Source organism: Populus nigra, chromosome 9 (assembly GCF_951802175.1).
Source record: "Populus nigra chromosome 9, ddPopNigr1.1, whole genome shotgun sequence".
NCBI classification, from domain to species: domain Eukaryota; kingdom Viridiplantae; phylum Streptophyta; class Magnoliopsida; order Malpighiales; family Salicaceae; genus Populus; species Populus nigra.
This window is the reverse complement of record NC_084860.1, coordinates 10,743,081-10,764,413: the sequence shown is the minus strand read 5'-3', so window position 1 is coordinate 10,764,413 and position 21,333 is coordinate 10,743,081. Positions and strand designations below refer to the sequence as shown.

Here is a 21,333-nt window from a genome sequence, read left to right as displayed (position 1 = left end):
CGCTCTTGTCATCCGGGAAGAACAAATTTGCAATGAAGAAACAGGATGACAATAATCCCAACACGTTACTTTTCAAGTAACTGTACTTTTCCGTTTCCATCTCCCTGTTGGAAATCTGATTCAATCGAAAAGAACAAGACAGAGCACACTAATGCTGCAATTATATGAGCCGCGGTAGGCTCTAAAAAGTTACAATGAGCACTAAGCTCACAGGTGAAAAGCAGCCATGCATGCATGACCCATAAACATGCACGTTCTCCTTTTATATTTCTTAATTCGTAAGCAAAAAAGGGAAGGCATAAGCTTTCCATTAGCAAAGGGGTTTGCCCACTAAAATATTAGGTTTTGCTTTGCTTTATGTCCTTTTCCAGCATTCCTTAGCAGAGGGGCTTTTGCTTCTTCTTCTTCTTTTTCTTAAAAAAATACATATACACATCCCTTGTTTGGTTGGAAGACAACTAATTAATGGAGAGCAAATGAATTTATTGTAATGTAGAGGATATGTTATACAATCCAAGAACAAGAAAGAAAATAAATGTTGGATTGGAATCTGCAGAAGAACCCCCTGAACATATTGATCTTGGACTGGAAGCAGTGGAGCTGCAAAAAAAAAAAAAAAGAAAGAAAGAAAGTAAAGGGGAAATTAGCATTAAAAAAAGACCGCGTAATGGCGATAGAGTTTCGAAAGGAACTCTTTCTTCACAGTCTCACTTTTTTTTTTTGTTTTTTTTTTCTGAGACTAACACCAAGCAAAGCAATAAAGCAAAGCAAAACCCTTCCCTCCTCCCGTAAACCCATCACCAAAAGCAAAAGCTAAAGAGATCACAACCATACCAAACCCACAAAAAGCACTCTGTAGTCAGTCTCCTTCAAATAAAGTGTGCACTCTCCCTTTCTTATTAAGCAAAAACAAACAAAAGATGAAGCAGAAGATCCCACTTATATACTCTGCAGTATTATTCACCATATCCTCTCACTCTCACAACTCTTCCTCACGTTTCCCACCAACCCTTTTCACCATTTCATCAAAATGTCAGAAATTGTTCTCGCTGACCCTGTCATTGAGCCGCAGCGAACAGACCGTGCACTAGTAATTGATCATGCTGCTACTGCTGCTAGTAGTAGTGGTGGTGGTGGTGGTACTGGACCTGAGCCTTTTGATAGTGAGAGGTTGCCTCCCAGTTTGTCTAGGGAAATTCAAAAGTTTCTTCGTGTTGCTAATTGGATTGAAAGCGAGGAGCCTCGTATTGCTTATCTTTGTAAGCCATTTGGTTCTTTATACTATACGTTTTGAATTATCTTTCCTTCTTGGCGACTTGGATTTTGTTTTATGGAGTTTGAGTTTGGGAATTTCTGTTGGTTTTACTTGTTTCTGCTTTGTTTTGTTGAATTTGATTATAAAGTGCTGTTTGAAAGGTTTTGACTTTGGAGTGTGAATTACTAGTTGATGAAAGACGTTTGAAAGATTTCGACTTTGATTTGTAACTGATCAAACTAATGGTCATGATCAAATTTACCAAATCTTAATGAAAGACGTGTGAATTATGGTTTTTAATATTGTTCAGAGCAAGTTTTTCATTCTTAGTCTCCAGGTTAAAGGTATTTCAAGATGGTTGTGTTAGTTATAAGGAGCAACTGACAGGATTTTCTCTTTCTTTCTTACTATTGCTAAGAACCGGGAATGGCTAATGCAATGCAGATGGAGTATTATTTCTTCAATCTGCAGTCATTAGGAAGCTAGTTAGGTACCTGGGAAATGGACAGTGAATGAACTGAAAAATCTTACCACTTGGATTTTGTATAGTTGCTCATTCTTAAGTGACAATCTGATTTAGTTGATTGAAACTTCAATCTGCAGTCATTAGGAAGCTAGGTAGGTACCTTGGAAATGGACAGTGAATGAACTGAAAAATCTTACCACTTGGATTTTGTATAGTTGCTCATTCTTAAGTGACAATCTGTTTTTCTATTAACTTCGGTGTTGGTGGCACTCTATTTTTTTTCCAAGTAAAAATGAACTCTATTACAAACTTATACCCCCTGTTTTTTCTTATTTGTTAATTATGTGGGTTTCTTGGACAGGTCGGTTTCGAGCTTTTGAAATAGCACATGGCATGGATAGCAATTCAAATGGACGGGGTGTTCGCCAATTTAAAACGTCTCTCCTTCAGCGACTTGAACAAGTAAGAACTTGATGGTAGCTCATCATATAAGCATATCAAAGTTCTGCTGTCCTTGCAAGCTCCAAGGATGCACTGGGTTGAAATGATTGTTAGATCAAAGAAATGATGAGCATGTTGAAAAGATTATTAGATTAAAGAAATGATGAGCATGAGTGTGCTCTTATGTAACCTCTTGTACACTTTGCCTTCCTTGGTTTTCCCTTAACTGCTGCGTAGTGTTTGTATCTGCTTGATTTCTGTGCTTCACCACAAGTTCATCTGCTGCTTGATTTACTTTGTTTTGAGATACTTTGCGAAGGCTATCATCTCCTGTTCTTTTATTTCCATTTTGAAACCTTTTGTCTTTCTTGTCTTTTACAATGTCTAGGACGAATATCCTACCGTAATAAGACGGAAGGAGAAGAGTGATATGCGTGAGCTCAGACGTGTTTACCATGCATACAAGGAGTGTATCAAAAGTGGTGGAGAGTTTGATTTGGATGGCAGGTAAATGCGCCTACTGTATTCGAGCTGAGACTTCACTACATACTCTTCTGCTACTAATTTAGTTCGTGGAATTTTTATCTGAATTAGTCACAGAAAGAGGTTGACAAATGCACAAATGATTGCTTCTGTACTGTTTGTAGTATTAAAAACAGTAGCAAATGCTGCTGGACCCCAGGTGCTTTTCTCATTTTTTTTTTCATTTATTAATAATAGGATGCAATGACTAATTGCAGATTCCATGATGACTGCATGTGCTTCTTACTTCTATTCGTCTTTCTTTACAGGCCCTTGCTGACACAGATGGTATTCGTGCAAAATCCGAGCTCTATGTACCATATAACATTCTTCCTCTAGATCAAGGAGGTATTCCGCACGCAATTATGCAACTCCCTGAGGTCTGATGCTGTATGGATAATATAAGTGATTTCCTTCTTAATATTCTTAAGAATGGCCTGTCCCCATGATTTTAAAGACTTTTGAGTTTTCCTATAAGCTGCTAAAACTGCAAATTTATGTAGTTTGACAAGATGTTAGCCTACTTGCAATTTTACCTGTACCCCCCCAACCCTCCCTCCCACACCTATGCATCATGCCCGAGGTTTGATTAAATGGAATAAGTATGTTGACAGACTGATAAATAATACAGATTAAAGCTGCTGTGGCATCTGTTCGTAACATTCGAGGCTTACCTTCAACCGAGGATTTGGGGAAACCTTTCATGGATTTGTTTGAATTTCTAGAATTTTTCTTTGAGTTTCAGGTATTCTCTCTTAACTATTCCTATTTGATTTTGCTTTTCTTTTCTTTTCCTTTGGTTTGTTCTCTAGAGTTTGCTATTGATTCGCAAATAAAGTTGGAGTTGGGAAATTGGACATGTGTGACATAATGCTCTTCTTGCTTACATTGACATGAAAGGTATTACACTTTCTGTATGTTGTGTCAGGAAGGAAATGTTGCCAACCAGAGAGAGCATCTAATTCTACTGCTTGCCAGCACCCATATTAGGCAGTCTCACAAGGAGACATCTATTAATAAGGTCTATAAGCTATATGGCTCTTGAATTTTTGGTTAAGCTGCACTTATCTTTTGAATTTGAGATATATATATATTTCTCATGATATCAGCTAGGAGATGCAGCTGTGGATGGACTCATGAAGAAGGTTTTTAAAAATTACACTAATTGGTGTAAATTTTTGGGGAGAAAAAGCAGCATCGAGTAAGTGACCTATTTTTCTTGTTGCTTAGAGCCAGAGATGTTACAAATCCGTCGTCCAATTTCATTCTGAAACAGCATATCTTTCCCTTCTTTCTATTTTGCCAAAATATTTTGACAACTTTTTGCTGCTAATTTCTCCACATCTATGTATTTGGTTTTCTTTGTCCATTAATTCTATTCAGAAGACCTGTGACATGTCTGTTATATTCATTATCTTCAGGTTCTTGCAACAAATTTGATACTTGTATTTGCAGGTTGCCATATGTGAAACAGGAAGCTCAACAATACAAAATTTTATATATTGGACTTTACCTTCTTATATGGGGGGAGGCAGCAAACTTGCGGTTTATGCCAGAGTGTTTATGCTATATTTTTCACCATGTAAGCTTAAAATGTGTTTCTGTTGATTATTTCCTGTATAATCCACTCACAGGTTTGTGACCATATTGGTTGAATACTTTGTTCTTTCATTTCAATTCCCATGGGGTCTCATTCTTGGACTTCAAAAATAGTTTAACTTCATTAGCCAAAGTCACAGAAGCCTCTTTGCCCAACATTTCGAAACCACAGTTTCTATTGACTACATTACAATTCACTAATAGGAATAGATATGTTTCAATTTTTTTTTATCTGCAAGGAAATGACATTAATCAAAGGCTCTTCTAATGTGTTGACAAAACAAGATGAGATGTTTCTTAGAAAGTAGAGGAAAGCAAAGAATATAAATGAATATTGTTTGACTTCCTGTTGTTAACATCAAGCACAAATAACTTGTGTATGATGTAAATTGTGTACAATTGTTTCTTTCATGTCTAAATCATGCGCTCTGTGGAAATCTAACTTTCCATAGATGGCAGTAGTATTGGTTTCTTTTTTAATGTGGATAAAGAGTTGTTCAAAGGACTATCCAGAATTTCCACATCTAACATATCATGTCCTACGCTCTTCCATATGATTTATGAGATGTAGTAGTGTAAACCCAACTGAGAAAATGAGCACATGCATCAGTATTGGTTTCTGTTTGATGCAATTAAATGGTTTCATTGGAGCATAGATCATTATGAATCTAACTTGTGTCTGATTTGCACATTCCTTTTTCCTCATTCATCCAGCTAGGAGAAAGGTAAACTTTCTTGCATTCATAGGATAGGAATTGTAGATGATTTCCCTGCAGCTCGCCTAGTGTCTGCTCTTTAATGACGTGGATAAAGCTCTACATGCCTGCGGTCAACCTTGCTCTAGCAAAAAGTGTACTCTTATTCTGAAATGGAGTGCTACGCCTTGGTTTTTGGAACTGTTTGGTGGTTTCTGCGAGGTTTTATATATGATTTCCAGTCCTACCTTCATGCCTGAGGTCAACCTTGCTCTAGCAAAAAGTGTACTCTTATTCTGAAATGGAGTGCTAGGCCTTGGTTTTTGGAACTGTTTGGTGGTTTCTGCGAGGTTTTATATATGATTTCCAGTCCAACCTTCTATGCAAATGCAATTCTGCAAGACGGCAGCCCATATCATGTTTATTGGTGAAATGAACAGAGAGCTGTAGGAAATGTTATGATAGTGATTGAAAGCCCTAAAATTTGTGCTAGAAGCAGCATCTGATCTTTTACCTTGGTTTTTTAATGTTTTGGTAATTTGCACTGACACTCAGTTTATACTAAATGGCTATTGAATCATGACTGTCTGCTCTTCTGGGAGGCATCTTCGAAAAACTTGGTGTTCTTGAATAATATCTTTAGTTATACTATCAAGTTTATGAATGTTAGTTTCATATGATGATCTTAATAATTGAACAAGCGTGGATCTTTTCTTGTTTGCTTTCAGATGGCAGATGAATTGCATGACCTGTTAATTGGAAAGAAAATCACAACAGCATACAAAGGAGGGTCTGAGTCTTTCCTTAGAAATGTAGTTACCCCGATATACAGGGTTATATATGAGGTATATTCCTATTTTCTTTATATCTTGGTAAATATTTCCATATAAAAGCTAATTTTCTAGTGAAATTAAAAAAAAAAAAAACTGAAGGAAACTCTGAAAAGCAAAAATGGGACAGCTGATCATTCTACATGGAGAAACTACGATGATTTGAATGAGTATTTCTGGTGAGAATTGAATCCTTATTGTTTCAGTCAGCTTCAAAAAGTTAAGATCTTGAGGATACATTGTTATGGCTACAATATTTTTGCAGGTCTCGTGATTGTTTCCAAATAGGTTGGCCCATGCGTCTGGATCATGATTTCTTTTGTTTCAAGTCTTTAAATAAACGTGAGAATAATATAGAAGAAAAGAGAGAGAAAGAAGAAAACAAGGATGAAGAAATGGGATTAAACGAGGATGAAGAACCAGGGGTAAACTCTATCACTCTCGGTCATTTAAGCATTTTTTTTCTGTTTCCAGATTGCTATTGATTTATAAACTGAACAGATTTCATATAATAGTTTCAGTTCTTCTGTTTGTCTATTGTCTATTTTGAAATGTAGCTTCTGTTATTTCTAGTTTGTGAAGGGACACTAGTGCACTACATTCGAGCCATTAACATGCACATATAACTATAGTTGATATTCTCATTTCTGCAACATAAATTGATGATTTTATGTTGTGAAAAGGGAAAGCCCATTTTGATTTACACTTAGATAGCTAGTAACGTTCCGCATTTTAAGTCATTAATCAGAGGGTTTAGTGAGGTGAATCTTGTGTTTATATGGGTGTTGTGGGTGATCCTCTCAAACTTTATCTGTTGAATTTATTGCTTTGAACCTTTAATTCTTGGATTAAAGTGCCTGCATTCAGGAACATATATAATTTTTGATAGATCAGCTTTGATGCAACTCATCCTGTATCAGTAGTGAGAATAAGGAGAGAAGGATACCTTGTCTTCTGCTATATTGTGGCTTTTATATGAGCATCTAATTTTGGCGAAGTAGAATAATTTGATATCTCCAACATTGTTTTGGGAAGTTGGGTTGTCGTCTGGCATTTGATAATCCAATTTCTAACTTGCTTTTCTTTTCTATCAGGCTACTGTTGAAGAAATACATGAACCAAAATGGCTGGGAAAGAAGAATTTTGTAGAGATTCGCTCATTTTGGCAGATTTTTAGGAGCTTTGATAGAATGTGGAGCTTTTTTATTCTATCCCTTCAGGTCAAATACAACATACAACTGATTTGTTGGTTAGTTCCATTCTATGATGAATTAGCCGTGTCTAATAGTAATTTTTGTTGCATTTCAGGCAATGATAATTATGGCTTGCCATGATTTGGGGTCTCCACTTGAAATGCTTGATGCAGTAGTATTTGAGGACATCATGAGCATCTTCATTACATCTGCTATTCTTAAACTTGTACAAGGTATGTTACTATTATGTGCTAATAACTAATTTACTAGGAGTACTGTTAACACCAGGAAGATACAGGGTTTCGACAGTGTTAGTCACCCCCACCCCTTCTCAAGACATGCCTGCACAAACTTCATCATATTGAAGAAGTGATAGAGATCAATAAATTGATAAATAAATGTTTTTTTGTTGCAGCAATTCTTGACATTGTCTTTACATGGAAAACAAGACTCACGATGGATATTTTGTCAAGAAGGAAACAAGTTCTGAAGCTGTTAGTTGCAGTCATGTGGACTATTGTTCTACCTGTATATTATGCTAAATCTAGGAGAAAGTATACCTGTTATTCCACACAATATAGAAGCTGGCTAGGGGAGCTGTGTTTTTCTTCCTATATGGTTGCAGTTGCAATTTTTCTTACGACTAATGCAGTTGAGATGGTCCTATTTTTTGTTCCTGCGATTCACAAGTACATTGAGGTCTCGAATTGTCAGATATTCAAAATATTTTCCTGGTGGACACAGGTATGATTAATCAAGTACTTTTTGTTTTTAATTTCCCTCAGCATATGGTTTTTCTATCTTGAAGTGATGTGCTTTCCCCAAAATTTTCAGTAATTAGCCAATGCCAATTGTAAGACTGACTCTGATTCTGTGTTTTAAACTTGACTGGGGATTACAAGTTTCAAGATGTTAAAGGCATGCAATTAAAAACCACAGTAATTATTAAAATGAACTGTGGAGAGAAACTTGTCTTTACATGGTCAACCTTTTTCTATGATGGGATGACTGATAGCATTATACATAACATAAGATCATTCAGTTCTAAAGTGATACTACAAAACATGAATCCATGATCAACGTGTTCATGTTGAAAATCTAGGAGCACAATTGAACTTCTAAACAACTACATCATTTTTAGAAGTACAGGTGTAAAGTGAAACCATTTCATGATTGTAAATGGAAGAAAGAGCATCACTATTCTAAGAAAACACTAGCGATTTAAACATTTGCTCTACCAGATCTTTGTGGTGGTCATCCATGCATAAATATTCAAACTTTTGCATATGCGCATGTTTGTTTGTGGGCGAACACTAGGTTGACGGAGCCTTTCTCTATATCCATAGTGATGACTGATGAATAGCAATTACTTTTCATCAACTGTACAAGCACTATTTCCTTGGATTTAAGAAAACTGCTCCAGGGATAAAGTGTTATTCTTGTTTGTCAGCTATTTATTTTAATTCATTTGTAATCCACTCTGTTTCTCTCTAATTAACTGAGAATTAATTTCATACAAGTTCTGGTTCTTATCATTTTTATGCCATGTGAAGCATATAAACCTAACATTTATCCTCTTTTTTTTTGTTTATTATTAGATTATTGTATCCATAATTCAACAACTACTGTTTCTATCATGCAGCCAAGATCATATGTTGGACGTGGGATGCAAGAAACCCAAGTTTCAGTTCTCAAGTATCTCATTTTCCCATTTTAGAAGCTTTTCATTAGCCTTTTTTTTCCTTCTTTATTCTTCCCTAAACACAAACTCTTTCTTACTTACCAGATATACAGTATTTTGGGTGCTGGTATTATTGACCAAATTTTTATTCAGCTATACTTATGAGGTTAGAAGTGCTAAAATTCTCTCCCTTTTCTATGATTATCATTCGATATGTGATACATAATCCACAACTAGTGGCTGTTTTGAACTCTAATTTTACACAACAGACTGATTGTTGTAGATGACATGGATATTGTAATATTAAAAAGTTATTTACTGTGCCATCAAGGCTGAATGAGTTAGAAACATGCAGTACATTAGAAAGGAATCTGCACTTAGTTATGGCTTATTGGCACGAGATGAAAACTTGGGGACATGAGCTAAATACACTAAAGTCTAAACACTAAAATTAATGTTTACTCGGAACAGTCTTAATGTCTGCAAGAACATGTGTAGCAAGTAAATTATATTCTCTAGAATCATATGTGTATGTGCAAAAACAAATAAAAAAAATGCAAGTTAATATGAAATATAGAAGACCTGATTAACCAAAAGTGCATTTATTATCAACTGAATCTCAAATCTTTTCTGATACAAAGGACTATTCTGGTCTTGATTGCTTTGAATATTACTGTCTTTGGTGAAACAGAAGATCTTATTTTATTTCTTTCATTGCATCTTCTATGTCCTTATAACATGATTCAAAAATATTATACCAAGAGGCCACATAATCTTCTCATTATTGTTCAAATTTGTAATAGACAATTTATCACTCCTCTTAAAGTTTATATGTCCAGTCTATGTGCTAGTACAACTATTCTTTTCTGATTCTGGATTAAGAAACAGGACTTTATTTTTCGTACCAACTACCGATACAAAATAGGTCTTTCAGATTCATAAAGTTTTCCACTTGGGAATTGCAATTGAAGGAGCCATAAAGAATATTTTGAGAAACATTTCTGTTTACTCAATATGATAGTTGGTTGCTTATAAATGTGTAGTATCATGCCACTGCTCTTTGTGAAAGCTTAATTCATCTAGCAGTCTTGTAATATGATTTCACTATTGTCATGATGAGAGGTGTGGCAATAAAAGCAAAGATACTGATTATTCCTATCAATGGAAATATGCAGATCAAACCACTCATTGGACCAACAAGACTAATCTTGAAAATAGGTGTGCAAAATTATGACTGGCATGAGCTTTTCCCCAAAGGTAAACTTCATTTCATTCTGCATTTAGCTTCTGAGAGTTAACCACTTTCTTTATGTATATAGTAAGTGAGTTTCTTCTGTTGCAGTGAAAAGCAATGTTGGTGCACTTGTGGCTATATGGGCTCCAATTATAGTTGTAAGATTCTGATGTTCCTTTTCATTTTGGCACTGCTCTTTTAGTTTGATGCTCTGTTACAAATCTTTCTCTCAAGCTAACCCATGAAAGTGGAAAATCAAAATATTAAAACAAATACATTACAGTCACCAAGGCATGAATGATATTGAAGTTCTTGGATCATTGTACTTTCCCTAGCAAACATATAATGCCTCACATTTGCTTAGTTTGCAATTTTCTCAGGTGTATTTCATGGACACACAGATTTGGTATTCTGTTTTCTGCACAATTTTTGGAGGACTTTATGGCATTTTAAATCATCTTGGTGAGGTAAGTCTGGTGGAGTTTATAGCTATAATTTTTTCTCGCCAAATATTGGGGTTGGCTCTTATTTCTCCTATTATTTGTAGATTCGAACATTGGGGATGCTGAGAAGTAGATTTCACGCTTTGCCTTCTGCATTCAATGCTTGCTTGATCCCACCTTCAGCAAAAAGTGGTCAGAAAACAAGAAGAAATTTCTTTCTCCGGAGATTTCATAAGGTATGGGATTTGTTAATGTTAGAATATCTTTCTTAATTGAGGATCTCCTTTTTTTTCAATATGACAATTTACTGGATTTTATTTTCAGGTTTCTGAAAATGAAACAAATGGTGTTGCCAAGTTTGCTTTCGTATGGAACCAAATAATCAATACTTTCCGGCTAGAGGACTTGATAAGCAACAGGTACATTTTACTTGTTGGAGTACTATTCTGTTTCCACCTCTATCTCCAAGAAATATTTTATAGGTCATGTTTTCATCAACAGGGAGATGGATTTGATGACAATTCCTATGTCTTCAGAGTTATTTTCTGGCATGGTTCGTTGGCCTATTTTCCTCCTGGCAAACAAGGTTCGTTCCCTGTGTTCAAAATTTCGTAGTTTTGTTTTGATAGCATCATTCATCTATAAACAAAGCTCTTTATTCTTACTAGTTTTCAACAGCACTGAGCATTGCAAGAGATTTTGTGGGGAAGGATGAGATTCTTTTCAGAAAAATTAAAAAAGACAAGTACATGTATTGTGCTGTGAAGGAGTGCTATGAGTCACTCAAGTATGTCCTTGAAATGCTCATTGTAGGCGATCTGGAGAAAAGGTACAGAAGATTCAGCTTTTGATTGAATGCAATCTTCAATATGAAAAAACCAGACATTGATTTTTGAGTTCCGGCAAGTTTTGTATAGCATAGTTCTTTTTTGTGTTTTCTTGATTGGTATGGAAGCCGAGTTACTTCCCTCTGCTTGCTTCTCATATGTATCCTTTAAATACTATTGCTGACCTTGTGGTGTTGCCTGCTTCGGTTTTCAGAGTTGTATCCAGCATACTAAATGAAATTGAAGAAAGCATGGAAAGGTCAAGTCTTCTTGAGGATTTCAAGATGAGTGAGCTTCCAGCCTTAAAAGCAAAATGTATTCAGTTGGTTGAACTTCTGGTAACTATAACCATTGAGAATGAAAGTGTTAAGATTGACTATGCAGTTATTTCTCATTGCTGGTTATTAAAATACAATATTTTGCAATTTCTTAAGCTGGAGGGAAATAAAAATCAAAGAGGTAATGTTGTGAAAGTTCTCCAAGATATGTTTGAGCTTGTGACCTACGATATGATGACAGATGGTTCCAGGTTAGGTTTTCTCAGGGGCTCTTGTTTTAGGGATTACTCCAAATTTTAAGATCAACTTAATGCGTCACTTTACTCCATTTCATTTTCATTTTGAACAGAATATTGGATTTGATCTACCCTTCCCAACAGAATGTTGAGCAGACAGAAGAGAATTTAGTTGATTTTTCCAGAAGAATTGAACCACAATTATTTGAATCAGCTACTGAAAGGAATTCTATCCAGTTTCCGTTGCCAGATAGTGGCACTTTCAATGAACAGGTGATACTATTTTCTCCTTCCCTTTTTGATACAGAAAGTGTGTCATTCTTTCCTCTTGAGTCTGTTGAAAATATATGTCAAAAAGTATATATATCTACTTAATAAAATAGTTGAGTCCCTGCAACTTTTATCAACCATTGGTTATTTCTATGGACTGTCAAAAAGAGCTTCTTTCTGGGACGAAGAACTTGCACTCTTTTTTTCACCTTTTTTTAATCCATGGTTATTAGGCAATAAGCAACAGGTGTATTTTATCTGTTCTAGGAATCTTTTCCTTTTTTATGATTGCTTAGGAAACAGCCTTGCTATGCAATTCATTTTGGCAAACCTCACATACATATTACTAAGTTGTTTCAAACTTTAAATCGCAGATCAGGCGTTTCCTTTGGCTGCTTACAGTCAATGACAAGGCAATGGACATACCTGCGAACTTAGAGGCTCGGAGACGTATTTCATTCTTTGCTACTTCACTCTTCACTGATATGCCCGTTGCTCCTAATGTGCGGAATATGCTATCTTTCAGGTTAAGCTCTTAGTTCTTACCCTCTGCTTATGTTCATGACAGTTTTCCTGCTTCTCTATTGGCCAAGGCTCTCTCTGTTTGCCTTTTGATTTTTCATCATCTATATTTGGATCAGGCATTCAAGTTTCTATGTCACCTGATGATATATGTTGAGTATTTAGGAGGATTGAGACTTGCATTGCAGCACTACTAATGCTATAGAAATCAACTTGATTCCATTGAACTAAGGCTCAATGTGATATTAATTGAGGTGGACCACATGGGTCTTCTTCCTAAGATTTTCAACATATTCTTATAAAAAAAAATCCGCCCTCTTTAAAGGTGATGAACTCTTGTTTATTACTTCAATCCAATTCATTTTCAATCTAAAATGAATTTATCTTTTTCGGTTATTTTGTTCAGCAGAATAAACTTGAATACTGTTTTATGCTAGTGACCACTCATTGCAGTCCCTCTTTTACCCAGCTTGAAGACCACGGCTGCCAGGATAGGACACTGAAACGTAATTGAGTTTGAGTTTGTGATGTAATAATACAGTGCATAATAATTCAGGATTCAATAAATAATAACCTCTACATTAGACATAATATGATATCTTTTCATCTGCATTGCTTGAAAATTTTCATCATTGTTATGTAATTTGATTCTTTCAATTCCTGGAATATCCTAATAAACAATGAATCTTGAACATGTGCATGGATCAAAAGGGGAAATCCAACAAAGTACTTCTTGAACATTTATATAGATGGTACTAGTTATCCCATTAAGATGAAAAAAAATTATTATGCTTAAAGAAGCATGGTGTGGAATCTTGAGTTTAATAGAGAAATGATTCTAAGCCCATGTATACTTTCTCACATTAATATTCTGGTTACCAGTGTTTTAACTCCACACTTCAAGGAAGATGTTATTTATTCAATGGATGAACTTTATTCAAGCAAGGAAGGGGTTTCCATCTTATTTTACATGAAGATGATTTATCCAGGTGAGAAAGGACTCCTTTTTTATTTGTTTTTTACTTGTTTCTTCATACTAGTCCAAAAACAACTCTTATTATGTCTCTATCCTGTTGTTTATCTTAGATGAGTGGAAAAATTTCTTGGAACGCATGGGATGTGAAAATTCAGATGGAGTAAAAGATGAAAAAGAGTGTGAAAATTCAGATGGAGTAAAAGATGAAAAAGAGTGTGAAAATTCAGATGGAGTAAAAGATGAAAAAGAGCTCAGAAATTGGGCTTCTTTCCGTGGTCAAACATTGAGCAGAACAGGTGAATAGAAAGATTTAGTAATATTAATGTTTGTGGCCATTGATTTCAATGTGGCGGATATAATTAACTTCGATATAACCTCCAGCTTTGTTTTCTTTGCTTATAACAGTTAGAGGAATGATGTACTATAGAGAAGCCTTAAGAGTTCAAGCATTTCTTGACATGGCTGACAATGAAGGTTCGCTATGTAGACTCTAGCAGATAGCATCTGATAACCTTTGTCCTTATTACAAAAAGGAGAAAATCATTAGTGCATTACTTCAGATTCCTACGTATGAACATTGTATTACATAACATGGTCTTCGCCATTTTCTGGCTGTGCTTATCCAGATATTCTTGAAGGTTATGACGGTGCGGAGAAAAATAATCGTAAATTATTTGCTCAGTTAGATGCACTAGCAGACTTGAAATTCACTTACGTCATTTCATTTCAAATGTTTGGATCACAAAAGTCCTCTGGAGATCCCCATGCACAAGACATACTTGACTTGATGATAAGGTACTATTTTACCAAAAACAAATTAAATATTCCCAAACTGAAAGCATCAATTCATCTGATTTTGACCACACAATTATCACTTGAAGGTACCCCTCTGTCCGTGTTGCTTATGTTGAGGAGAAAGAAGAGATAGTGGAAGATAAACCTCAGAAGGTTTATTCTTCTATATTGGTTAAAGCTGTCGATGATTTTGATCAGGTAGTGACTTATTCAGATTGTATTACAACATGCTGTGAGGATTAATATAGAAACTTTTGGTTTGAGAAATATGTTAAGTCGAGGATTATGAAAAATTTACAATGCACTTAGCATCTTAAGAGAAAAGAACAGCTGAAGGTTGATTTAAAAGCTTACATTTTAATAAACTTTCAAGATGTTTAAAGATTTAGACAGTTTTTGAGAGCGAAATTTGCTAAACTGTAAGATTTAGACATTTAAGTAGGAGTACTATATTTGCTTGCTCAGGGAGGTTCAACGAGCCTGAACCTAGTCAGTTTTTCACTATGTTCTGTCTCATTAGTTTAGCTATCTTTTTACGTTTTACATGCAGAGTGATGAGTGTTTGGTTTTACTTAGTTTGCTATCATAATATGAACTTGAAAAGAGTTAAGTCCTATCAGAGGATACAACCATAATAAATTTTCATGCTTTTGAGTAAAGAAGCAAAAAGTCTACAGTTAGCTTTTCATTCACATGCTCAGATTACGTACAGTTTATCGCGTTTTTTAGATGCTAGAATTTTACAGAGCAGATGTTTGGATGAACCACATATCTGGCATATGGGATGTATCTTAGTGATTATATTTTAATTAGCTAGGTCCATCCTTCAAATTCTAAGCCTAGCTGTTATATTTATCTTATTGAAATATTTTGCTGTCAACCCCCCCACGAGAGAGAGAGAGATGCATGCAGCTAAATCAACATGTTTTTGTTCGTGTGTGTGAAGTTTTTTATGCACAGCAGCATATTTGGGCTGAATATGTTGTATGTTTTTCTATAGGAAATTTATCGAATAAAACTTCCTGGACCACCAAATATTGGAGAAGGGAAACCAGAAAATCAAAACCATGCCATAATCTTTACACGTGGTGAAGCTCTTCAAACAATCGATATGAACCAAGTACAGTTTCCACTGGTACCTATAAATACACATATCTTGCATTTTATACTTAAGTTCTCTCTTTTTGCAGGATAATTACTTAGAAGAAGCTTTCAAAATGCGGAACCTCTTACAAGAATTTCTTCGGCAGCGAGGACGGCGACCTCCGACTATACTTGGTTTGAGGGAACACATATTCACTGGAAGGTTAGTCCATTTCTCCCATAAATTAAACGAATAGATCCTGTGCCTATAGAAGACCAAAGTCATAAATTGATGAAACTTTATACTTTTAAAAGCCACAGTGAGGTTCAGTTCACAGCTAGACTCATTTACTATCAGAACAAGAGCTAGAGAATACCGACACAACCATTTATAAAGATGCCAGCTAGTTTATCTTTTAATTGCTTCATGCGCTGGTAGCTTGTCATGCAATCATTCTTGAAGCCACAGACCTAGAATCAGTCTGACCTTCACCAGTTTGGGAGACATAGCTTGATGCTCTACATAGTACAAAAGCAATTCAATGAGGAGCCCAAGCATTAAGGAATAGCCTTCAATTTATAGTCTTCAACACTAAACTAAGGATTCTGGATGCTGATATTAGCAGTTCTTTAAACACTTTGCATTACTTCAAACAAACTTTGAAATGCATTACTTTGTATACTTATGGAGCTGAGGAATTACAACTAAAACCTGCTTACCTGCCTGAACCTTCGAAAGAATCTATTTTCTTTTTTCTTTTTTTCTAACTAATGAGGTTGGTATATGCAGTTACTATTCTTTCAAATCTGAACTCTGTTGCACATATAAGTTCTTTAATACATAATATGTATCTTGCTCTAATTTTTCCTATAAATTCAGTGACATAAAATAAGGTCAAAGGAAATCCTCACATCTTCAAAATATGATTGTTACCGAAAATTACTTTTTTTGAACATCTGATGTTTTAAAAAATCATCCATATACAGGAAAGAATGTTGTCGATTTAGATGTCATGCCATCATTTTAGATCTTGAGTCGAGAATCTTACATTATCTTCGAAACTGCAGTGTCTCATCTCTAGCTTGGTTCATGTCATATCAAGAGGCTAGCTTTGTCACCATTGGTCAAAGGCTTCTTGCAAATCCTCTCAGGTACCCGTTTCCCTATTTCTATTAGCTTGTTTTTGGATCCTTTGTTATGAATCTCAGTTTATCATACTCATCAGAGATCAGATCCAGAAAATTGAGGAAAACTGTAAAAACAAACTGCTAATAATGTTGCATTGCATTGTAGGCTCATCCATTTTCCATATATTTGCAATTCCATTCAGTTGTCCTCTCCAAGTTGTTCTCGAGGCCTTTTAATTCTATGCACAAAAGTGATTTTTGCCCATGTGGTCAATCTTTACTAAATTATTCTCTTAATGTTCATCATCTTCTGCATAGGGTAAGGTTCCACTATGGGCACCCAGATGTATTTGACAGGTTGTTTCACATCACAAGGGGTGGCATAAGCAAAGCATCAAAAACAATAAACTTAAGTGAGGATATATATGCAGGTACGGACCAGTACTTTCACAAGTTGCTCTCTGTGAAGGGTGATTATTCATAGCTACTTGTGTATTATCTGCAGGATTCAATTCTATTTTAAGACGGGGATGCATAACTTACCATGAGTACCTGCAAGTTGGAAAAGGTCGTGACGTAGGTCTAAATCAAATCTCGAAGTTTGAAGCCAAAGTAGCTAATGGAAACAGTGAACAAACAATAAGCCGTGACATACACCGACTTGGACGCTGTTTTGATTTTTTCCGGATGCTATCTTGTTACTTTACAACCACTGGGTTTTACTTCAGTAACCTGGTATTTCTTTTGCACCCCGAAATAATCCTACATTCAAAGAAAGAAGTAAATTTAATGAGAACCATAAATATTTTTATCTTTGTGGAAAACTGTGCCCACATATAGGTTCATGTTCGTTAAGCAAGTATAAAAGCTAGATTTTATGTTAAAAAATTACACAAGTAAACAAGCTGGTATACGTGCATGGGGCGCATAGTAAGATAAAATTCTTTAGATTATTATGCTTATCCACTGTAGTTTGTTCTGAATTTCCTGGATTAATACTGCTCAAGTTTCCTTTTCTTGTCTAGCCTCATGCATATATAAGTTGTTAGCTTATGAAGAAGAATGATTCCTCGCTGTTTTTGATTTGCTAATTTATTACCAGTTCAAATGGTGTTTAGGGTTGTATGCTACATTGCTAATTCATGAACCAGATGATAGTTATTCTAAAGTTAAATTTAACAAGTTCTCTTGTTACCCTGAAAACATTTTTATTTGTGTTGCCCTCTCCATCTCTGATATGTAATACCAGTCAGTTTGCTCCTTGTTTGATAATTATATATTGACTCAAACTCCGCATGTAAAATCCACAGATTTCAGTAATTGGAATTTATGTGTTCCTCTACGGTCAGCTATACCTTGTCCTAAGCGGTCTACAAAAGGCATTCCTACTTGAGGCTAGAGTTCATAACATACAATCATTGGAAACAGCTCTTGCCTCCCAATCATTTATCCAGCTTGGCCTTCTAACTGGCTTACCGATGGTGATGGAGATAGGACTTGAGAAAGGATTTCTCACAGCCATCAAAGATTTTGTCCTCATGCAATTGCAACTAGCTGCTGTTTTCTTCACCTTCTCACTTGGGACAAAAATTCATTATTATGGTCGAACAATGTTACATGGGGGTGCTAAGTACCGGCCAACTGGGCGCAAGGTGGTGGTATTCCATGCCAGCTTCACTGAGATTTATAGATTATATTCACGAAGCCACTTTGTTAAAGGATTTGAGCTAGTACTCCTTTTGATTGTCTATGATTTGTTTAGACGGTCCTACCAGAGCAGCATGGCATACGTCTTAATCACTTATTCCATTTGGTTCATGTCGATCACTTGGTTGTTTGCACCATTTCTGTTTAATCCTGCTGGATTTGATTGGGAAAAGATAGTAGATGACTGGAAAAATTTGAATAAGTGGATCAGGCTGCCAGGTGGTATAGGAATTCAGCAAGATAAAAGTTGGCAGTCATGGTGGAATGATGAGCAGGCCCATCTTTGCGGTTCAGGATTGGGTGCTAGGCTGTTTGAAATGCTTCTCTCTGCTCGGTTCTTTATGTACCAGTATGGTCTGGTGTATCACCTCGACATCTCCCAAAAGAGCAAAAATGTCCTAGTTTACATTCTGTCATGGTTTGTGATTTTGGCAGTTTTTCTCTTAGTCAAGGTAAATAATTCCCTAATTGTCCTGTATTTATTTACTTGCGTTTCTGGTTCCCTGGTTTGGATCCATGCATTTCAACTATACTACATGATTAATATGCAGTTATGTGCTTGAAATCCTAGTTAACATCCTTCTAAAAGTTACATTGATCTTCAAATCTCCCACTAGTTTCCCGCAGTTAAATAACCACATATTCCTTCACTCGATTTAGTAGGAAAGTTCAGTGTTCCCTTGAGAACTGAAGCAGCTGGTTTGAATATCGATGGTCTCAGCTCAAATTGCAGTCTTACCAATTCAGTTTTAACATAATGTCGTGATGCTATGCAGGCTGTGAACATGGGAAGGCAACAGTTCAGTACTAATTTCCACCTAGCTTTCAGGCTTTTCAAAGCATTCCTCTTCATTGCTGTTCTGGCTATTATCATCATCCTGTCCAGCGTTTGCGACCTATCAATGAAGGACTTGATTGTCTGCTGTCTAGCATTTTTACCCACTGGATGGGGCTTGATATTGGTAAGCACTAATTTCTTCTTGAAAACACATCTATCCTAGTTCATCTGTGCTCATATTTTGGTCTGTCAGATTGCACAGGCTGCAAGGCCTAAGATAGAGGAAACTGGATTGTGGCATTTCACTCGGGTTCTTGCCAGGGCATACGATTATGGAATGAGCGTGGTTCTTTTTGCACCAGTAGCAGTTCTAGCATGGCTTCCAATCGTATCATCCTTCCAGACTCGTTTTCTTTTCAACGAGGCCTACAACAGGCACTTGGAGATCCAGCCAATTCTTGCAGGGAAGAAGAAGAAGCAGACATGATTCTTTTGATATCCCAATCTGTTCATACCATATTTGTACAGTCTTTTGCAGCGCAATTAAGAAACACATTTAAATTCATACTTTATATATAATAGAATTGTCCAGGAAAAATCATAAAGAGTAGGAGAAAAATTGATGTGTGTGTGAGAGAGATAACACATATTCTTAAATTAATAAAATAAAAGAAAGTTTGCAGAGGGATATTTGTGAAAACAAAATTTAAGTTGGTTTTATCGTCATTTTGATCCTCTTTGTTCCTTCATTTTATTTAGAAGAACAAAAAACTATTTACGAGAAAGAATTAAAAACTTAATTTTTATCTGTCTTCATCGTCTCTGGAGTACAAATGAGTAGGGTGATTATTTTTTGTTTGGTTCGGTTTTTATCTAAAAAAATAATTAAATTAAAATTTTTTATTTGAAAAAAAACCAAAACCGAACGGAAACCGGGTCAAATCGACTGGTTTCGGTCCGGTTTCTTAGGGCAAAAACTGGTTCAAACCGGTTTGGCTTGGTTTTTCCGGTTTTGGCTTGGTTTTCTGGCTTTGGCTCGATTTTTTCTGGTTTTTCGGTTTGGCTCGGTTTTTTTCTGGTTTTTTCGGTTTCGGTTCGGTTCGGTTCGGTTTTTTGCTTATAAAACCGAAACCAAACTGAATTGGCTGGTTTTTTTAAAATTATAATTGGTTTAATCAGTTTTTTTATTTAATTTTTTTTAATTTTTTTAATTTAATCAATTTTTTAAATTTTTTACTTACCTCTGAAAATTAGATCTCGGCCTCATCTTATTAGATGTTGTGGGCTTGCTGGTAAAGGGCTGTTATTTTAAGGTATGAGATTCGATACCTTTTATACTCTCAAACTGGACCACGTTCATTAGTTTGCTAAATATTTAAATCAATGGTTAAGATTTGATTGCACCACTTTCTAAAGATAAATCTACAGTTAAATGGAAACATAATTTTTTTTAGTATACTCCCTCCGTCCTCTAAAGACCACGATAATATTTAAAGAAAAAAAAAAAGATGGGCCATGTTATGCTGCTGCGGCCTCGCACTTTTTTTTTTTATAAAATATTTAGGTGTCATGAAAAAGTTTCAAATAAATAAAAAGTTTTAATAACTTGACTTATAATCTTAACCAGTCAAATAAGTTGATTTTATTTGAATTAGATTGAGAAAGAAAAAAGTAATCATATCGAACAAACAATTATTTTTTTAAAAAATACAACTATGATAATTTGAGAAAAAATCTTTTATTCGAGAGAAAAAAATCAATTTTATTTAATTTTCAGCCAATTAAATATGAAAGCTTGAAATAGAGTAAAAATAAAATAAAAAAACTAGTGTAAGTCAACTAGAGCAGCATGATAGACATGTAATCTGGGGATTAAAGAGTAAGTTAGTCCGGGTTAACTCGTCAAACCAATATCTTAAATCATGAGATTGTGTTAACCCACCAAATCTACATCTTAGGTTATGAGATCGTGATAACCTGATAGAAAAAAAAATAAAAAAAATAACAAAGTCATTCTTGAGTTTGTTACAAAACCATCATCCTAAAACCATTGATGGTGCAGACCTCACGGCTGTAAAACATACCCAAAACTCTCTCATCTTGATCAGAGAATCAAGCTTTGATGAATGTGGATCACTCTTTGATCAAATACATAAAAATCCTAACTTGAAACCCTATAAATACCCTTGGAAAATCAGTATAGAGAGGAAAGAAAGAGAGAGAACAAAGGAAATGGAAGAAAGGCAATGGAAAAAGTGAGAAAACGGTGAGGAAATGATTAATAACGAAACTCCAAGTGTGAAGGTTTAAGAACCTAACACAAGGATTTCCTCAACTTCGCGAGAAAGTAGCAAACTTAGAAGAAAAGAAAACA

General features: G+C 35.4%; 1 protein-coding gene across 2 annotated transcripts; it reads left to right on the top strand.

Moving 5' to 3' along the window:
- Nucleotides 1-912: 912 nt before the first annotated feature.
- Nucleotides 913-19,643, top strand: LOC133703835 (putative callose synthase 8). 2 transcript variants are annotated; one of them, XM_062128532.1, is made up of 41 exons: nt 913-1,259; nt 2,083-2,183; nt 2,551-2,669; nt 2,757-2,844; nt 2,954-3,064; nt 3,316-3,429; nt 3,613-3,705; nt 3,794-3,885; nt 4,140-4,266; nt 5,707-5,823; nt 5,911-5,987; nt 6,074-6,233; nt 6,903-7,028; nt 7,117-7,234; nt 7,417-7,745; nt 8,644-8,696; nt 8,788-8,848; nt 9,858-9,939; nt 10,025-10,074; nt 10,297-10,383; nt 10,464-10,595; nt 10,684-10,778; nt 10,861-10,945; nt 11,028-11,188; nt 11,401-11,524; nt 11,621-11,715; nt 11,814-11,973; nt 12,345-12,496; nt 13,375-13,481; nt 13,579-13,764; nt 13,874-13,942; nt 14,095-14,263; nt 14,350-14,461; nt 15,264-15,383; nt 15,454-15,569; nt 16,415-16,498; nt 16,793-16,905; nt 16,980-17,209; nt 17,785-18,633; nt 18,958-19,143; nt 19,213-19,643. In XM_062128532.1, the coding sequence occupies exons 1-41, from the start codon at nt 1,031-1,033 to the stop codon at nt 19,444-19,446; spliced, it is 5,913 nt and encodes a 1,970-aa protein (XP_061984516.1). In that variant the 5' UTR covers nt 913-1,030; the 3' UTR covers nt 19,447-19,643. The 2 variants fall into 2 exon arrangements, with proteins under 2 accessions (XP_061984516.1, XP_061984517.1); XM_062128533.1 differs by lacking the exons at nt 913-1,259; nt 2,083-2,183; nt 2,551-2,669; nt 2,757-2,844 and having other exon boundaries at nt 2,978-3,032.
- The last annotated feature ends 1,690 nt before the right edge of the window (nt 19,644-21,333 follow it).